This window comes from Salvelinus fontinalis, unplaced genomic scaffold (genome assembly GCF_029448725.1).
Source record: "Salvelinus fontinalis isolate EN_2023a unplaced genomic scaffold, ASM2944872v1 scaffold_0460, whole genome shotgun sequence".
NCBI classification, from domain to species: Eukaryota; Metazoa; Chordata; class Actinopteri; order Salmoniformes; family Salmonidae; genus Salvelinus; species Salvelinus fontinalis.
This window is the reverse complement of record NW_026600669.1, coordinates 37178-56921: the sequence shown is the minus strand read 5'-3', so window position 1 is coordinate 56921 and position 19744 is coordinate 37178. Positions and strand designations below refer to the sequence as shown.

At 45.3% G+C, this 19744-nt stretch overlaps 1 protein-coding gene across 1 annotated transcript; it reads right to left on the bottom strand.

The window, feature by feature from the left end:
- Positions 1-2369: 2369 nt before the first annotated feature.
- Positions 2370-19439, bottom strand: LOC129846155 (zinc finger protein ZFP2-like). The gene is made up of 2 exons (XM_055914108.1): positions 18783-19439; positions 2370-5653 (listed from the first exon to the last, which is right to left on the bottom strand). Exons 1-2 carry the CDS (start codon positions 19162-19164, stop codon positions 4434-4436), a joined length of 1602 nt encoding a protein of 533 aa, XP_055770083.1. The 5' UTR covers positions 19165-19439; the 3' UTR covers positions 2370-4433.
- Positions 19440-19744: the final 305 nt, after the last annotated feature.

Here is a 19744-nt window from a genome sequence, read left to right as displayed (position 1 = left end):
GGTAACCCCACTGTCTGAAACACTCATCCAGCCATTCCTCTGGGTAACCCCGCTGTCTGTAACACTCATCCAGCCGTTCCTCTGGGTAACCCCGCTGTCTGAAACACTCATCCAGCCATTCCTCTGGGTAACCCCGCTGTCTGAAACTCTCATCCAGCCATTCCTCTGGGTAACCCCGCTGTCTGAAACGCTCATCCAGCCATTCCTCTGGGTAACCCCGCTGTCTGAAACACTCATCCAGACATTCCTCTGGGTAACCCCGCTGTCTGTAACACTCATCCAGACATTCCTCTGGGTAACCCCGCTGTCTGAAACACTCATCCAGCCATTCCTCTGGGTAACCCCGCTGTCTGAAACACTCATCCAGCCATTCCTCTGTAACACTCATCCAGCCATTCCTCTGGGTAACCCCGCTGTCTGAAACACTCATCCAGACATTCCTCTGGGTAACCCCGCTGTCTGAAACTCTCATCCAGACATTCCTCTGGGTAACCCCGCTGTCTGAAACTCTCATCCAGACATTCCTCTGTAACACTCATCCAGCCATTCCTCTGGGTAACCCCGCTGTCTGAAACGCTCATCCAGACATTCCTCTGGGTAACCCCGCTGTCTGTAACACTCATCCAGACAGTCGGCTTGTTTGTCATAGTCACTCTGTGTACTACAAATCCTGTGTATGCAACTTTATTGGCTGATGGGGAGGATATTTTTTAGGGGTGTAGGGTGGAAGCTGTCTCTGCGTAACAGGGAATTCCTGTCCGTCGGCTTCCTGTACAGGTCTGTGCTAAATCCACACCCCTCCCTCTTAGTCAAAATGTCCAGATAACTTGTTTCATGCGCATCAAAGGTGAGGGTGAATTTCAGATGTTCACTGCTTGTATTGATGAAGGAGTGGAATCGATGAAGTTCCTCTGCTGTCCCCTGGAATAGAAGGAACACGTCATCAATGAAGACTTTTTCAGAGCCTGATGAGGTGCTAGAATGGATTGTTAGGGCTGACGATCACGTTCTTCTCTAACAACCCCACATACAGATTGGCATAATTAGATGCTATTTTTTTTAAACTACAATGACCATAATGACCTGAGCGCCTACTTGTCTTTGTGTTTCTTTTACACCTGCTACGTAAAAGAGACCGAAGAATGTGTAACAGTATAGATTCCGTCCCTCTCCTCGCCCCTACCTGGGCTCGAACCAGGGACTCTGCACACATCAACAACTGCCTCCCACGAAACATCGTTACCATCGCTATTAGTGCGCACCCCGCTAACTAGCTAGCCATTTCACATCGGTTACAATAGCACAATGGTCAATGCTATCTGGGATTCTTGGGACATCCCTACCCTGAACCCTAACCTTAACCCCTAACTTAACCATTTTAAATGCCAACTTCAATGGGCTAGGGACGTCCCAAGGATGTATCTCTACCTGAAAATACATGATCTAAGTGATTGATAGTTGGTATTCAGCAGTCATAAAGCCTTATTTACTTTAATGAACTACTAAAATAGTGATTTTGTCCGACAGCAGCTCTACACTTTATTGACAGACTGATCCATTCATCCTTCCATCCATCCTCAGCCTTCCTCTCCTCTGAAGACCCAGTGAGGGTGGAGCTCAGTCAGAGAGCTGTTGAGGGACTGGTTAGGAAGAACACTTCTACAGCCAGAGAGGTGAGAGGTCACACATGGTTTAGATGGAAAATATTTATGTTCCCTTAGCGGTTCATCACGTCAGCAAAAGGGAATATGTTCCATCATCTATGTTTATTTACATTAGTGCAAATTGTCCACTGATATTGATGAAATTTCTCAGGCACACACATTTGTTCTTTGATATTATGAAGGTCATTTGTGTAAAATGTACTTTTCCCCACTCATTCACCCCATCTCTGTATATTGCTTATGCATATTCAGTGACCTGACTGCATCCAGACTGTCAAAGGCCCATCCTGGTAGATCTGAACCTAATGCAGCTTGGAGTGATCAGATAACAGAAGTCACATTTAGGTGCCAGGTGTAACTGAGGCCATAGATGCTCCATATCCATTACTTTGAATGTTTTATATAAAATGACAAAATTTGTTTCTTTCTGTGTTGCAGGGGCAGTCAAGAAATGGAACAGCAAGGCCACAGAACATGACATAAGCAGACCTGTGGGAGACCACCTCAAGCCCCTGGTAGAGCCGGGGGTGGTGTTTACCACTCCACCAGCAGAGCTGTGGGAGACCACCTCAAGCCCCCGGTAGAGCCGGGGGTGGTGTTTACCACTCCACCACGCCTTCAGCAGGCTGGAAAAGTGGGATTGATACTGTTTTTCATACTAAGATGGACCAAGAGTCTGTTGATTGGTCAGTCATTGGGTTCATTTGTTGAAATCAAATCAAGCTTTATTTATACAGCACATTTCAGACATGGATGCAACACAATGGCTTTACAGGAGAAAACAATGAAAATAAACAGAAATACTTAGTACACAAACATAACAGGATAAAAAAACAGAAGATTAACAACTGAAAGACTAATGAACATTCTAAGGAAATGCCATTGATTAAAATATTAATTGGATGCAACATCCAACCCAAAATATCAGCTTGTTTTTTTAGGAGGGGCTCTGAAAGACACTATGGTGGTGTCCACTGAAAATTGACTAGTAACAACAACTGGGACCTAAAAGACAACCACCATGAGACCCACTAAATCTGCCCAAGAAGAAGCAAACAAAATAAAAAAATCCACACCAAACTTAAAGACAGGAAGCAAACCAAAAAGGTGGATCAACTAAGGGTGTTGACTCTCCACATCTATCAACACAACTTGAGCACTGGGCCAGACACTCTTAAATAGAACCTGGACCAGCTCAGGTGAAACTCCTTCCCACTAACGAGATGGACAAGCCAGCACAGGTGTAACACATACTGACTAACGAGGTGACACCAATCAGTGCGTCCTACGTGCTAACGAGCTATACGTGCTAAAGTCCAACCTAAAAACATAAATGGAAAAACCAAAAGCTTAAGAGAATTCTCACCACCAACAGAAAACAACTTCCATGTCACATTAGAATCAACTACAATGCTTCACCATCACCAATATAAACATGGTGTCTGTCTAACAACAACTAAAAACAATATTTATTTTCCCCACAGAGAAACCTAAAACTCACTAACTTCTAGAACTCTCGTCCCCTTGAAACGAGCCCAAACAAAACTAATCTCCAATACGGAAAAACAGTCAAAATAAATTGTGATCCATGGCAACACACTGGCTAAACGCAAAACATTTTGACTGCCCCCCTTGAGACAATCAGCAACCAGGTTGTTCTCACCACAGACATGTCTGATTTCAAGAGGAAACTCCAGCAATATTCGTAGTAACTTTCCACCTCACTGTGGAGCTTCTCTCTCTTTTCAGGGTTCACTCAATAGGCATGTTGTTGGATCGGGGCCCAGTCCCCAATGTCATGCTCTAGTACATTTGGGTTGGCACATCTGAGAATTAAACCTGCTATTCTAAAAGCACAATGTCAATATAATTGTCAGTTGGTTGCATAAATAATTACCATTACCAAATGCTACATGAAATGTAAATATGAAATATTTGGTTGCATAGTTTCTAGGTGGGATAGCCCCAATGTCAAAACACAGTTTTAACGTGTCCAAATCAATAACCAATATGCAGAAACAGTTTGGGATAAATTGAAAACCTAACATGTGGTATATACACAAACATCTGCCACAATAATATTTTTTAAAACAAGCTCCTTATAAACTGCACAAGCACCAGAAACACTGTTGTTTTGACAAGTAGCAATAAATCACTGATATCGATTAGGGGGGAAATCAGGTTGTACCTGCTGTTGAAACTAACAAAACTAAAAAAAACACATGGAAATGGGAGATATATTTTACCTCACTGGTTAGAGGACAACCTGCAGAAAACAGTCAGCTACATTTTGGAGTGATGCATTTAAATTTAGGGGTCGCTAAACAAAGGAACACAACACTTATTTGTCATCACTCATCGATATCATGTCAAAATTAATTGTGTGACAGAAGGGAGATGAGGTTGCACGTCCTGTTAAAACGAACAGCTCAAAAACCACACAGAATCTGGGAGTATGTGTACATCCTTGATTAGAGGACAATTTGTAGAAAATAGATCGCTACATTTTGAAGTGTTGCATTTTGATTCAAGTGGGTCATCAACATGGTAAGTGTAACACAGCTCTTTTTGTGTTAGTCACTTTTTGTTAAATCACATAAATACTACTCTTCCAATTCAGAGCCTGGATTTTTCCTGAGGCTAATATCCGTATCATGCTGAAATCAATAGAACAGGGGACAAATATTTAGGCTTCTACATTGTGACATGATTAAAATACTCCTACTACAATGTTAAAACATTCCACATTGTGACATTAATTCATTGATATCATGAAACAACTCCATGTATTTTCTGATGTTTTATCAGAGATCTTTTATCAGTGTACCTCTTCCCACATTGATCACAGCTAAGAGGTTTCTCTCCTGTATGTGTTCTCTGGTGTACAGTCAGAGAGCCAGATGTATTAAAACTCTTCCCACATTGACCACAGCTATAAGGTTTCTCTCCTGTGTGTGTTCTCTGGTGTACAGTCAGAATGCTAGATGTAGTAAAACTCTTCCCACATTGACCACAGGTATAAGATTTCTCTCCTGTGTGTATTCTCTCGTGTGATGTCAGATGGTCAGATCGACCAAAACTCTTTCCACATTGACCACAGCTATAAGATTTCTCTCCTGTGTGTATTCTCTGGTGTGATGTCAGCTGGCCAGATCGACCAAAACTCTTTCCACATTGATCACAGCTATAAGATTTCTCTCCTGTGTGTATTCTCTGGTGAAGAGTCAGAGTGCTAGATGCAGCAAAACTCTTCCCACATTGATCACAGCTATAAGGTTTCTCTCCTGTGTGTGTTCTCTGGTGTAGAGTCAGTTGGGCAGATGTAATAAAACTCTTCCCACATTGATCACAGCTATACGATTTCTCCCCTGTGTGTGTTCTCTGGTGTATCTTCAGATGGCCAGATGTAACAAAACTCTTCCCACATTGATCACAGCTATACGGTTTCTCTCCTGTGTGTGTTCTCTGGTGTGATATCAGGCTGGTTGAATGAGTAAAACTCTTCCCACATTGAACACAGCTATAAGATTTCTCTCCTGTGTGTATTCTCTGGTGTAGAGTCAGAGTGCTAGATGCAGCAAAACTCTTCCCACATTGATCACAGCTATAAGGCTTCTCTCCTGTGTGTATTCTCTGGTGTATCTTCAGATGGCCAGATGTAACAAAACTCTTCCCACATTGATCACAGCTATACGGTTTCTCTCCTGTGTGTGTTCTCTGGTGTGATATCATGCTGGTTGAATGAGTAAAACTCTTCCCACATTGACAGCTATAAGGTTTCTCTACTGTGTGGATTTTCTGATGAATTTTAATGCCTGCTAAGGAGGTGAATCTCTTCCCACAGTCAGAGCAGCAGTGAGGTTTCTTCCCTGTGGATCTCTGCTGGTGTTTCTTGAGGTGTTCTGATGTGGAGAAACTCTTCTCTGCCTTGTCAGCATCATGAGGTTGTTGAGGCTCCCCAGAGGACCCACGGTAGTCCCGTCTCTCTCCTGTGTGAACAACAAAGTCAGACAGATGGTTAAAGGCCCACAACAGGGGAAATCCACTGTAAAAAGTGATGCCAACAGCGTAGCCATGATGTTGTACAACAATTGACGTCTGTAATGAATGTAATGATTATTTGAAATTTGTCTTAAAATGAGCAAGAACAGTCATATATTGTCTTGTTTTCACATTAGTAGTAACATCCATGATTGTAGACTAGAAATAAGTTATTCATGTAGTTGAAACTCCAAGCAGTGTGCCAGACGACTTTGGTCTCCAATATAGGCCCCTTTCTGTGTTTAATAAAATTGTATGTAGTATATCTGCCTGGAGCGAAAATGGTGAGCAAAGATTTTAGTTTTTCACAAAGTATTCTGAATGTGAATATGGGAAAACTCAGGGGAGTAACCTCCATTTCCACGTTGCTTAAGAGTGCTTTCACACTACTTTGGATTATAATTGTAAGGCTCGTTTGAATGTCCTGCTTAATATAATGTTTGTGTCATCATCGCAAATCAACCGCTTTGTATTTAAAAAACACTTCAACCAGTAAAATGCTCTTTGGCTTTTCCATCAGCCTGACAATGTGGGTTTGTACACTGTTTGCCAAATTGGCCCATAACTTCACCTAACAACAAATATACCTGTAATGAACGAAGAAGCACTTTCGTTGTTGTTGCATGACATACATAGTGTACTGTAGGACCCATAACAACAACATAGACCTACTGTAGGACCCATAACATTACCTAACAATAACATAGACCTACTGTAGGACCCATAACTATAACAGACCTACTGTAGGACCCATAACTTCACCTAACAACAACATAGACCTATTGTAGGACCCATAACTTCACCTAACAACAACATAGACCTACTGTAGGACCCATAACAACAACATAGACCAACTGTAGGACCCATAACAACAACATAGTCCTACTGTAGGACCCAAAACTTCACCAAACAACAAATATAGGAAAATAGCTCTGTGTGTTGTACAATAACCTATCCATCAAGGAACAGTTCTCTACACATTATGAGCTAAGTATCTCTGTGTCCAAACAGACTAACGAGACCCGACAGTAAATCAAGCAGACAATAACATTATAAACATCAATTTGTTAGGGATGTTGGATCCAACGTGGAGCACGGCATAATTGTCTTTACCAGAGTAATGAATGAAGAAGCTGGTTGTTGTTGCATGTCGTGATGTTTGTCATGTGACTGTCATTCAGAAAATGATTTCCTGGATCAGCTGATGATATTTGAACATGTGACTAACTAAACAGCTACAGTATTAAGAATGATGTGTAATTATTGAAGAACTGCGTTAATGACAGTATCCATTTGGGTGTTGTCAATAAAGTTAAGGTGGCTCTCGGTTAGAACCCTTGAATTTAGCAAACTCAAATGATTTGATTTGGAATTTCTGTGCCCATGAAAACTGTTTTCCCAGCGTAATATAAGGAAACTAAATGTTACGTAGGTAGAGTGTATTTCAGAGATCTGAATACAAAAAACTGTACTAACAGGACAATAACCTAAACCACAAGGCCAAATCTACACTGGAGGAGCTTACCAAGATGACATTGAATGTTCCTGAGTGGCCTAGTTACAGTTTGGACTTAAATCATCTGGAAAATCTATGGAAAGACTTGAAAATGGCTTTCTAGCAATGATCAACAACCAACTTGACAGAACAGGAAGGATTTAAAAAAGAATAATGAATATTCACATGAAGATCAGTCTCCTATTGGATGACATCACGACTTCCCATCAAGCCAACTCCTTGAAGGCCTTACTATGACATCACTCACTCCTTCTAGTTCTCTAAAAAAAACACTATTTTGCTCAAAACATTTATTTGTTTCCCTTTAGTGTGTTATACTTTACTGTATTTATATATCACTTTTCAACAGGAAAAGTTAAAATCACTGGAGGAAGTCATGAACAATTCACAGTACAAAAACATATTCAAGTGTAGAATGCCCTTTTAAAAATCACACATTAGTTCAACAACTGCAGAGTTTGTGCCCCTGTTTTATGAGATAGTACTCACTGTATTTACCGGTGTTAATCAGATCAACGTCCCTGTTTAATAAGATAGTACTCAATTCATAAAAAAAAAATATTCACCTTTATTTAACCAGGTGGCCAGTTGAGAACAAGTTTTCATTTACAACTGCAACCTGGCCAAGATAAAGCAAAACAGTGCGACAAAAACAACAACACAGAGTTACACATGGGATAAACAAAAGTACAGTCAATAACTCAATAGAAACATCTATATACAATGTTTGCAAATGGAGAACGGAGGTAAGGCAATAAATAGGCCATAGTAGCGAAGAAATTACAATTTAGCAAATTAACCTTTCACGGGTCTCTACCCCGGGTCCGGGAGCACCCCCCACCCCCCCCCCCCCACACTGAGTAGCATCGCTAGCATAGCGTCACAATTAAATAGTAGCATCTAAATATCATTAAATCACAAGTCCAAGACACCTAATGAAAGATACAGATGTTGTGAATAAAGCCACCATTTCAGATTTTTTAAATGTTTTACAGGGAAGACAAAATATGTAAATCTATTAGCTAACCACGTTAGCAAAAGACACCATTTTTCTTTGTCCACCATTTTCTCTCAACACCAGTAGCTATCACCAATTCGGCCAAATAAAGATATTGATAGCCACTAACCAAGAAAAAACCTCATCAGATGACAGTCTGATAACATATTTATGGTATAGGATAGGTTTTGTTAGAAAAATGTGCATATTTCAGGTATAAATCATAGTTTACAATTGCACCCACCATCACAACTCGACTAGAAAAAATACAGAGCAACGTGTATTACCTAATTACTAATCATAAAACATTTCTTAAAAATACACAACTCACACAATGGAAATACACAGATCTTGTGAATTCAGACAACATTTCAGATTTTCTAAGTGTCTTACAGCTAAAACACAATAAATCGTTATATTAGCATACCACATGTGCAAACGTTACCAGAGCATTGATTCTAGCCAAAGAGAGCGATAACGTAATCATCGCCAAAATGTATTAATTTTTTCACTAACCTTCTCAGAATTCTTCAGATGACACTCCTGTAACATCATATTACAACATACATATAGAAGAGTTTGTTCGAAAATGTGCATATTTAGCCACCAAAATCATGGTTAGACAATGACAAAAGTAGCCCAGCTGGTCAGAAAATGTTGTGCGCCATATTAGACAGTGATCTAGTCTTATACATAAATACTCATAAACTTGACTAAAAAATACAGGGTGGACAGCGATTGATAGACAATTTAATTCTTAATACAATCGCTGAATTACATTTTTTAAATTATCCTTACTTTTCAATACAGGTTGCGCCAAGCGAAGCTACTCCTAACAAAATGGCGGCATAAGCGTTTCACATTGACAGAAACGCGATTTATCATAATAAATTGTTCTTACTTTGAGCTGTTCTTCCATCAGAATCTTGGGCAATGAATCCTTTCATGGTTCTAATCGTCTTTTGGTCGAAAGCTGTCCTCTTGCCATGTGGAAATGCCCACTAACGTTTGACATGAACTGGAAACGTGCCCAGCGGTTCAAAGTGTCTCAGAAAGAAATGCCTCAAAATCGCACTAAACGGATATAAATTGCTATAAAACGGTTCAAATTAACTACCTTATGATGTTGTTAACACCTATAACGAGTAAAAACATGACCGGAGAAATATTACTGGCTAAACAAAAGGTTGGAAGGAGGCGAGTTAGAACCGTCCAGAGTAGTGATGCTAGGCGGGCGGGTGCGGGCAGCGATCGGTGAAGAGCATACATTTAGTTTTACTAGCGTTTAAGAGCAGTTGGAGGCCACAGAAGGAGTGTTGTATGGCATTGAAGCTCAATTGGAGGTTTGTTAACACAGTGTCCAAAGAAGGGCCAGATGTATACAGAATGGTGTCGTCTGCGTAGAAGTGGATCAAGGAATCACCCGCAGCAAGAGCAACATTGTTGGTATATACAGAGAAAAGAGTCGGTCCGAGAATTGAACCCTTGGTTCCCCCATAGAGACTGCCAGAGGTCCGGACAACAGGCCCTCCGATTTGACGCACTGAACTCTGTCTCAGAAGTAGTTGGTGAACCAGGCGAGGCAGTCATTTGAGAAACAAAGGCTGTTGAGTCTGCCGATAAGAATACGGTGATTTACAGAGTCGAAAGCCTTGGCCAGGTCGATGAAGACGGCTGCACAGTACTGTCTTTTATCAATGGTGGTTATGATATCGTTTAGTACCTTGAGTGTGGCTGAGGTGTACCTATGACCAGATCGGAAACTGGATTGCACAGCGGACAAGGTACGGTGGGATTCAAAATGGTCAGTGATCTTTTGGTTGTTAACTTGGCTTTCGAAGAATTTAGAAAGGCAGAGCAGGATGGATATAGGTCTGTAACAGTTTGGGTCTAGAGTGTCACCCCCTTTGAAGAGGGGTATGACCGCAGAAGCGTTCCAATCTTTCGGAATCTCTGACGATACGAAAGAGAGGTTGAACAGACTAGTAATAGGGGTTCCACAATGGCGGAGGATAATTTTAGAAAGAGAGGGTCCAGATTGTCTAGCCCAGCTGATTTGTACGGGTCCAGGTTTTGCAACTCTTTCAGAACATCAGCTATCTGGATTTGGGTGAAGGAGAAGCTGGGGAGGCTTGGGCAAGTATCTCCTGGGGGTGGGGAGCTGTTGAACTGAACTGCCTCTTACTCTGTCCCAGATGCTAATATATGCACATTATTATTAGTATTGGATATAAAACACTCTGAAGTTTCTAAAACTGTTTGAATGATGTCTGTGAGTATAACAGAACTCATATGGAAAGGCAAAAACATGAGAAAAAATCCAAACAGGAAGTGAGAATTCTGAGACTCGTCAATGTTCAACTCATTGGTGATTCAATTCCCTGTAAGATATGGATCTGTTTGCACTTCCTACGCCTTCCACTAGATGTCAACAGTCTGTAAAACGTGGAACGAAGCTTATGCTGTGTTGTGGAACCGGATGGGAGGGGAATGAGTCAGTGGTCTGGCAGATTGCCAGTTCCTGGTCACGCGCTTTCCTCATGATATCGCCTTGCGTTCCATAACTTCTACAGACATGAAGGAATGCTCCGGTTGGAACGTTATTGGATAGTTATGATAACAACATCCTGAAGATTGATTTTCTACTTAGTTTGACCAGTTTATTCTACCTGTTTTATATCTTTTTGAAGTTTTTGTCCGAGTTCACCTGCATCTGCGCGAGCATTTGGACATGTGCACTAAATATACTAGCAAAAGTAGCTACTTAGACATAAGTCATGGACATTATCGAACAAAACAACGATTTATTGTGGAACTAACTAACTCAGATTATTGCATGGTGTGCTTTTTACGTAAAGTTTTTTTGAAATCTGACACAGCGGTTGCATTAAGAACAAGTGTATCTTTAATTCTATGTAAAATATGTGTCTTTCATCAAAGCTTATGAGTATTTCTGTTATTTGACGTGGCTCTCTGCAATTTCTCCGGATATATTGGAGGCATTTCTGAACATGGCGCCAATCTAAACCGAGATTTGTGGATATAAATATGCACATTATCAAACAAAATGTATTGTGTAACGATGTCCTATGAGTGTCATCTGATGAAGATCATCAAAGGTTAGTGATTAATTTGATCTCTATTTCTGCTTTTTGTGACTACTATCTTTTGCTGGGAAAATGGCTGTGTTTTTCTGTGGCTATGTACTGAGCTAACATAATTGTTTGGTGTGCTTTCGACGTAAATCCTTTTTGAAATCAGACATGTTGGCTGGATTCACAACATGTGTAGCTTTAATTTGGTGTCTTTCATGTGTGATTTCATGAAAGATAGATTTTTATAGTAATATATTTGAATTTGGCGCGCTACATTTTTTCTGGCTTTTGGCCAAGTGGGACGCTACCGTCCCACATATCCCAGAGAAGTTAAGTTGGTGAGGAAATTACTGTAAAAGAACGACCAGGCATCTTCGACTGACGGGAAGAGGTCAATATCCTTCCAAGATACCCGGGCCAGGTCGATTAGAAAGGCCTGCATGCAGAAGTGTTTTAGGGAGCATTTGACAGTGATGAGGGTCGTTTGACCGCGGACCCATAACGGATGCAGGCAATTAGGCAGTGATTGCTGAGATCCTGATTGAAAACAGTAGAGGTGTATTAGAAGGGCAAGTTGGTCAGGATAATATCTATGAGGGTGCCCATGTTAACGGATTTAGGGTTGTACCTGGTGGGTTCCTCAATAATTTGTGTGAGATTGAGGGCATCTAGCTTGGATTGTAGGATGGCCGGGGTGTTAAGCATTTCCCAGTTTAGGTCACCTAACAGAACAAACTCTGAAGATAGATGAGGGCAATCAATTCGCATATGGTGTCCAGGGCACAGCTGGGAGTCTGTAACAGGCGGAAACAGTGAGAGACTTATTTCTGGACAGATTCATTTTTTAAATTAGAAACTTGAACTGTTTGGGCGTAGACCTGGAAAGTATGACAGAACTACACAGGCCATCTCTGCAGTAGATTGCAACTTCTCCCCCTTTGGCAGTTCTATCTTGACGGAAAATGTTGTAGTTGGGGATGGACATTTCAGAATTTTTGGTGGCCTTCTAGAGCCAGGACTCAGACACGGCAAGGACATCAAGAGGAGTAGGATGAGGGTACGGCTAAAAGCTATCAGAATTAGTTGTCTAGTGCGATGGGTACAGAGAAGATAAGGAGCAGATTTCTGGGCGTGGTAGGATAGACTCAAGGCATAATGTACAGACAGGGGTATGGTAGGGTGCGGGTACAGTGGAGGTAAACCTAGACATTGAGTGACGATAGGAGAGGTTGCATCTCTGGATGCTCTAGTTATGCTAGGTGAGGTCACCGCATGTGTGGGAGTCAGGACAAACGAGCTCTCTGAGGCATGTTGAGTGGGACTAGGGGCTCTGCAGTAAAATAAAACAATGATAACTACCCTAAACAACAGTATACAAGGCATATTGACATTAGAGAGACATAAAGCGAGGCATAAAGCAATCACAGGTGTTGATTGGGAGAGCTAGCTAAGACAACAACGGGTACAACAACAACAGTTAATCAGCTAAGACAACAACAGGTAAAATGGCAATGAATGGGCAGAGAGGGTCAGTTAACTACACACAGGGCCTGAGTTCGAGGCTGGGGCCGACAGATAAACAAAATGGAGACCCGTGATTAATGAACAATCCAGCAGGCATCAGCTATGTAGCCAAGTGATCATAGGGTCCAGTGAACAGCAATATATGAACTAGGGAAGCCATTAGGTAGTCATTACTATGCTAGCCGGGAGATGCGCCTGGCTCGAGGCTAACTGGTGCTAGCTTCGGGACAAGGGCGTTAGCCACTATAGCCAATCCGGTGCAAAGGTTCCTGCTTACAGCAGGAATCCGGTGATGTGAACGTGTTCTCAATTTGCCTACCTGGTTAAATAAAGGTGAAATAATTATTTATTTTTTTAAATGTAGTGGCTTCTAGTCGTCTTAGTGAAGAGTCTGGGAGACATCAGCTGTGTAGCTGAGTGATCATAGGGTCCACTGAGAAGGCCGGGAGATGGGCCTGGCTCAAGGCTAGCGTCGGGTCTGGGCCACTCGTTGGCAGCTAGCTAGCTGCAATTATCCGGTGTAATGGTCCAGAGGTTACGGCAGGAATACGGTGATGTAGTGGAGAAAAAAAGTCCGATATGCTCAGGGTTGATATCGCGCTGTGCAGACTGGCAGGTGTTATCCAGGCTAAAAGCGTCTGGTGTCTGAGCTACTAAAAGGGAAAGGCCGCTAGCAGTGGCTAACAATGACTAAATAGCTAGTAGCTAATTAGCTTCTGATGGAGGTTCTAGCTATAAGGTCTAAAAAAAATAGCAGATCCGTATCACATTGGGTGAGGCGGGTTGCCGGAAGGTATATGTAATTAAAAAAATGGAAAAAGAGATTGAAATATATTGCAATATATACAAAAAAAGATAACATTTACAATAACAAACACGTCTTACTGCTACACGCCATCTTGGATTATAAAATGACTCAGTTAAAAACCATTGGATTTATCAAACTCTGAAATTATTTAGGATTTCTGTGCCCATGAAAACTGTTTTCACAGCGTAACATAAGGAGCCACTAAATGATACGTAGTTCGAGTGCATTTCAGAATACAAAAAAATTGTCCGACAGCAATATCCCGTATTTAAGTTGAAGTTCATCATATGACAAGCGTAACGTTATGACTATAACTACTGTTCCCTGAAGGAGGGAAACTAGGTACAACATACGATCAAATCCACGCCTTGCCGGAAGCCCCACCACCCACAGGTGATGAGAGGCTTGGATTTATTCTGCTCTTTAATACCGCTCTTCACCGACACAGGAAAGGGCGGGGACAAACAGGTGTTGTACCTCATTTCCCTCCTTCAGGGAAGTGCAATTATAATCAAAGTTACACTCCCTTTCAGTCATTCAACTTCGGTACAACATACTATGGGGAAATACAATCATTCCCGATGCCGATCCAAACGGATACTAAATGAAACAGCCCCCTGCAGACCACCCAGACGTGATCCTACAAGATGCGTCAGTTGTCAATTTATTCATTGTCTTTTGTTTGAAATAGTCTATCTATCTGTAGACTATTAGTCTACTACTGAAAACTTAAGTAGCAGAACGACAGAATTTACGAAGTCCAGCAGCGGAGGGGCGAATCCCTCTGGTCGGGTTGCGTTGACGACCGGCTCCCTCTGGTCGGGTTGCGCTGACGGCCGGCTCCCTCTGGTCGGGTTGCGCTGACGGCCGGCTCCCTCTGGTCGGGTTGCGCTGACGGCCGGCTCCCTCTGGTCGGGTTGCGCTGACGGCCGGCTCCCTCTGGTCGGGTTGCGCTGACGGCCGGCTCCCTCTGGTCGGGTTGCGCTGACGGCCGGCTCCCTCTGGTCGGGTTGCGCTGACGGCCGGCTCCCTCTGGTCGGGTTGCGCTGACGGCCGGCTCCCTCTGGTCGGGTTGCGCTGACGGCCGGCTCCCTCTGGTCGGGTTGCGCTGACGACCGGCTCCCTCTGGTCGGGTTGCGCTGACGACCGGCTCCCTCTGGTCGGGTTGCGCTGACGACCGGCTCCCTCTGGTCGGGTTGCGCTGACGACCGGCTCCCTCTGGTCGGGTTGCGCTGACGACCGGCTCCCTCTGGTCGGGTTGCGCTGACGACCGGCTCCCTCTGGTCGGGTTGCGCTGACGACCGGCTCCCTCTGGTCGGGTTGCGCTGACGACCGGCTCCCTCTGGTCGGGTTGCGCTGACGACCGGCTCCCTCTGGTCGGGTTGCGCTGACGACCGGCTCCCTCTGGTCGGGTTGCGCTGACGACCGGCTCCCTCTGGTCGGGTTGCGCTGACGACCGGCTCCCTCTGGTCGGGTTGCGCTGACGACCGGCTCCCTCTGGTCGGGTTGCGCTGACGACCGGCTCCCTCTGGTCGGGTTGCGCTGACGACCGGCTCCCTCTGGTCGGGTTGCGCTGACGACCGGCTCCCTCTGGGCGGGTTGCGCTGACGACCGGCTCCCTCTGGTCGGGTTGCGCTGACGACCGGCTCCCTCTGGTCGGGTTGCGCTGACGACCGGCTCCCTCTGGTCGGGTTGCGCTGACGACCGGCTCCCTCTGGTCGGGTTGCGCTGACGACCGGCTCCCTCTGGTCGGGTTGCGCTGACGACCGGCTCCCTCTGGTCGGGTTGCGCTGACGACCGGCTCCCTCTGGTCGGGTTGCGCTGACGACCGGCTCCCTCTGGTCGGGTTGCGCTGACGACCGGCTCCCTCTGGTCGGGTTGCGCTGACGACCGGCTCCCTCTGGTCGGGTTGCGCTGACGACCGGCTCCCTCTGGTCGGGTTGCGCTGACGACCGGCTCCCTCTGGTCGGGTTGCGCTGACGACCGGCTCCCTCTGGTCGGGTTGCGCTGACGACCGGCTCCCTCTGGTCGGGTTGCGCTGACGACCGGCTCCCTCTGGTCGGGTTGCGCTGACGACCGGCTCCCTCTGGTCGGGTTGCGCTGACGACCGGCTCCCTCTGGTCGGGTTGCGCTGACGACCGGCTCCCTCTGGTCGGGTTGCGCTGACGACCGGCTCCCTCTGGTCGGGTTGCGCTGACGACCGGCTCCCTCTGGTCGGGTTGCGCTGACGACCGGCTCCCTCTGGTCGGGTTGCGCTGACGACCGGCTCCCTCTGGTCGGGTTGCGCTGACGACCGGCTCCCTCTGGTCGGGTTGCGCTGACGACCGGCTCCCTCTGGTCGGGTTGCGCTGACGACCGGCTCCCTCTGGTCGGGTTGCGCTGACGACCGGCTCCCTCTGGTCGGGTTACGCTGACGACCGGCTCCCTCTGGTCGGGTTACGCTGACGACCGGCTCCCTCTGGTCGGGTTACGCTGACGACCGGCTCCCTCTGGTCGGGTTACGCTGACGACCGGCTCCCTCTGGTCGGGTTACGCTGACGACCGGCTCCCTCTGGTCGGGTTACGCTGACGACCGGCTCCCTCTGGTCGGGTTACGCTGACGACCGGCTCCCTCTGGTCGGGTTACGTTGACGACCGGCCCCCTCTGGTCGGGTTACGTTGACGACCGGCCCCCTCTGGTCGGGTTACGCATGACGACCGGCCCCCTCTGGTCGGGTTACGCTGACGACCGGCCCCCTCTGGTCGGGTTACGCATGACGACCGGCCCCCTCTGGTCGGGTTACGCTGACGACCGGCCCCCTCTGGTCGGGTTACGCTGTCGACCGGCCCCCTCTGGTCGGGTTACGTTGACGACCGGCCCCCTCTGGTCGGGTTACGTTGACGACCGGCCCCCTCTGGTCGGGTTACGTTGACGACCGGCCCCCTCTGGTCGGGTTACGTTGACGACCGGCTCCCTCTGGTCGGGTTACGTTGACGACCGGCCCCCTCTGGTCGGGTTACGTTGACGACCGGCCCCCTCTGGTCGGGTTACGTTGACGACCGGCTCCCTCTGGTCGGGTTACGTTGACGACCGGCTCCCTCTGGTCGGGTTACGTTGACGACCGGCTCCCTCTGGTCGGGTTACGTTGACGACCGGCTCCCTCTGGTCGGGTTACGTTGACGACCGGCTCCCTCTGGTCGGGTTACGTTGACGACCGGCTCCCTCTGGTCGGGTTACGTTGACGACCGGCTCCCTCTGGTCGGGTTACGTTGACGACCGGCTCCCTCTGGTCGGGTTACGTTGACGACCGGCTCCCTCTGGTCGGGTTACGTTGACGACCGGCTCCCTCTGGTCGGGTTACGTTGACGACCGGCTCCCTCTGGTCAGGTTACGTTGACGAGCGGCTCCCTCTAGTCAGGTTGCGTTGACGAGCGGCTCCCTCTAGTCGGGTTGCGTTGACGAGCGGCTCCCTCTAGTCGGGTTGCGTTGACGAGCGGCTCCCTCTGGTCGGGTTGCGTTGACGAGCGGCTCCCTCTGGTCGGGTTGCGTTGACGAGCGGCTCCCTCTGGTCGGGTTATGTTGACGAGCGGCTCCCTCTGGTCGGGTTATGTTGACGAGCGGCTCCCTCTGGTCGGGTTATGTTGACGAGCGGCTCCCTCTGGTCGGGTTGTGTTGACGAGCGGCTCCCTCTGGTTATGACTTCGAGTCATTTGTGTGTCTTAATTATTTGATCCAACAGAATGCTTAAAGCATCAGACAAGTTCAGTACGTATATTTGATTTTATAAAAACACATGGGGCGATTGGTAGAAAGAACAAATGACTCTTGGTTGACCAAGATGTATTTTAGTTGGGGACAGCACTAGAACATGATTTTGGGGCTCCCGAGTGGCGCAGCGGACACTGCATCTCAGTGCTTGAGGCGCCACTACAGACACCCTGGATCAAATCCAGACTGTATCACAACCGGCCGTGATTGGGAGTCCCATAGGGCGGCGCACAATTGGCCCAGCATCGTCCGGTGTAGGCAGTCATTGTAAATAAGAATTTGTTCTTAACTGACTTGCCTAGTTAAATAAAGGTTACATTTAAATAAATTTAAAAAACAGTGTTTCATGATAAACCATTTTTTACAAATCCGTCAAGGCACCAACTTTGAGAAGGGTTTAAAACAAAGGTTTCAAACCAATTCATGAATGTAATTGCATCTAGGTATGTCTTGCCTTTAATGTAAAGACATGACAAAAAATTGGCTGAATATTATACAATGACTTATGAACAGCTCTAATAACTTGCCTTCACAGGAAATCTTCACTGGCAATTCTAGAATATACTATATATCCTAGAAACCTGGTTAAACTATCATTATGACATCATGGATGAATTCTAGAATATAATATATAGCCTAGAAATCTGGTTAAACTGTCATTATGACATCATGCATGGCCAGTCCTTGTATTCATAGTGTAGTGAATTCAGGGGGTTGCCCTGAGCTGTACTCAAACCTGGGTCTAGTGACTGTCAAGCCAACACCTTATACTGTTACACCAAGATGTCTGAACTTCTTGACGAGATCTCTAGGTGTTAGGTTACGGTTGATACAATAGCTTTCTCTATGAATTTGAGAGTGGTTACATTTCTCCAGCCCCATCCCTCAGCTGTTTACCAAACCAAGTCTCTTGGCAGCCATTTTGTTCCTGTTTAAATACTAGGTTGTCCCTTTAAAAAAGCCACACATCAATCAACCAACCTGCAGTTGAAACAATAACAAAGCTCTCATTCCACCACTGTTTTGGTAATAAGATGATGATGGGCCTGGAGAAATGTAACTACTCTCAAATTCATAGACAGACCTATGGATGAAAGGACTGACCATCCATGATATCAACATTATAGTTAACCATGTTGAGGCTATACAGTGTTGATTTACATTGTTTCTAAACATTGGAGTAAAAAAAACTTATTTTGGGTTCTGATGGGGTACAACAGTTGAACTAAGCTCATGAGGCATGTGTTATATTCTTCAATAATCAATGGCTATAAATAAATCATTTAAAAGTCAAAATATGGATGTAGCAATTGCCGATTTCCCCTTTAACACCAAACATCAGTTCAACAACTGCAGAGTTTGTACCTCTGTTTTTAAGACAGTACTTACCAGTGGTAATCACGGCCCGGTTTCTCAAAACCATCTTATGGCTAAGTTCATCTTTAGAACCACTGGATGCCTTAAATTGCGTTTGGGAAATCGGGCCCAGATATCCAGTTTCCTCCTCCTCTTCTTCCGATGAGACCGTATTCTCCCCCTCCTCCGCTTTCACTTCAAAAAGTGAATCCTCCTCATCTTTTACTGTAACATCTTCCTCCTCTTTCACTCTGAACGCGTCTTCCTCTTCTTCTTTCCATGTAACAGCCTCACCCTCTACTTGTTTTTGTATTGTAACATCCTTCTCTTCCTCCTCCTCTTTGATGAGAGCTTCTTTCTCCGTCCAGCAGACCGTCTCTTCTTCAGCAGGAAGAGAGTAATTTAGTGAACTCATGGTCGGAGATGCTAGGTAACTAGGCTAATGCTAACTTAACCAGCCCGCCAGCTGAATAATAACAACAACACCGTAAATATGAAATGAAATAGGATAACTAACTAACTAGACGACAGACGAGGGTTTAAAACACAGTGGCTTATATACACTAAAGCGTCTAAAGAGTTTTATGGGTTCGGCTATTTTGTTTAGCAAGCTACCGAGGTGGCTGACTAACTGTTGCTGCTGCTGAAAGAAGCGTTCCGTCCACTAGATTATACGTCACACTAACAGCATTGCGTTCCGTCCACTAGATTATACGACACACTAACAGCATTGCCTTAAAATCGCACACCGCCATCGGCTAACTGGAGTGTAAGTAACGCTCAGTCTGAACCTGGAGATGTGCGACTTTAAGACAATGACGCTAGTGTGACGTAAAATATATATTATAATGTTCAGACAAAAAGTTAGTGTAGGAAGCATGAGTTTTTACTCACCAGTGTAACAATACAGTGTGGTTAAAGACTTAGTAACTTAGTTGTGTTCACGATCTGGTTCCCTATAAACACAACCAGTTATGTTTTTGAATTATCACATA

Coding starts and splice junctions, on each gene's coding strand:
- LOC129846155 (XM_055914108.1), bottom strand. CDS start 19,164: ATGAGTTCACTAAATTACTCTCTTCCTGCTGAAGAAGAGACGGTCTGC. Junction 5,654..18,782: donor CCGGGCCGTGATTACCACTG/GTAAGTACTGTC, acceptor TTGTTCACACAG/GAGAGAGACGGGACTACCGT.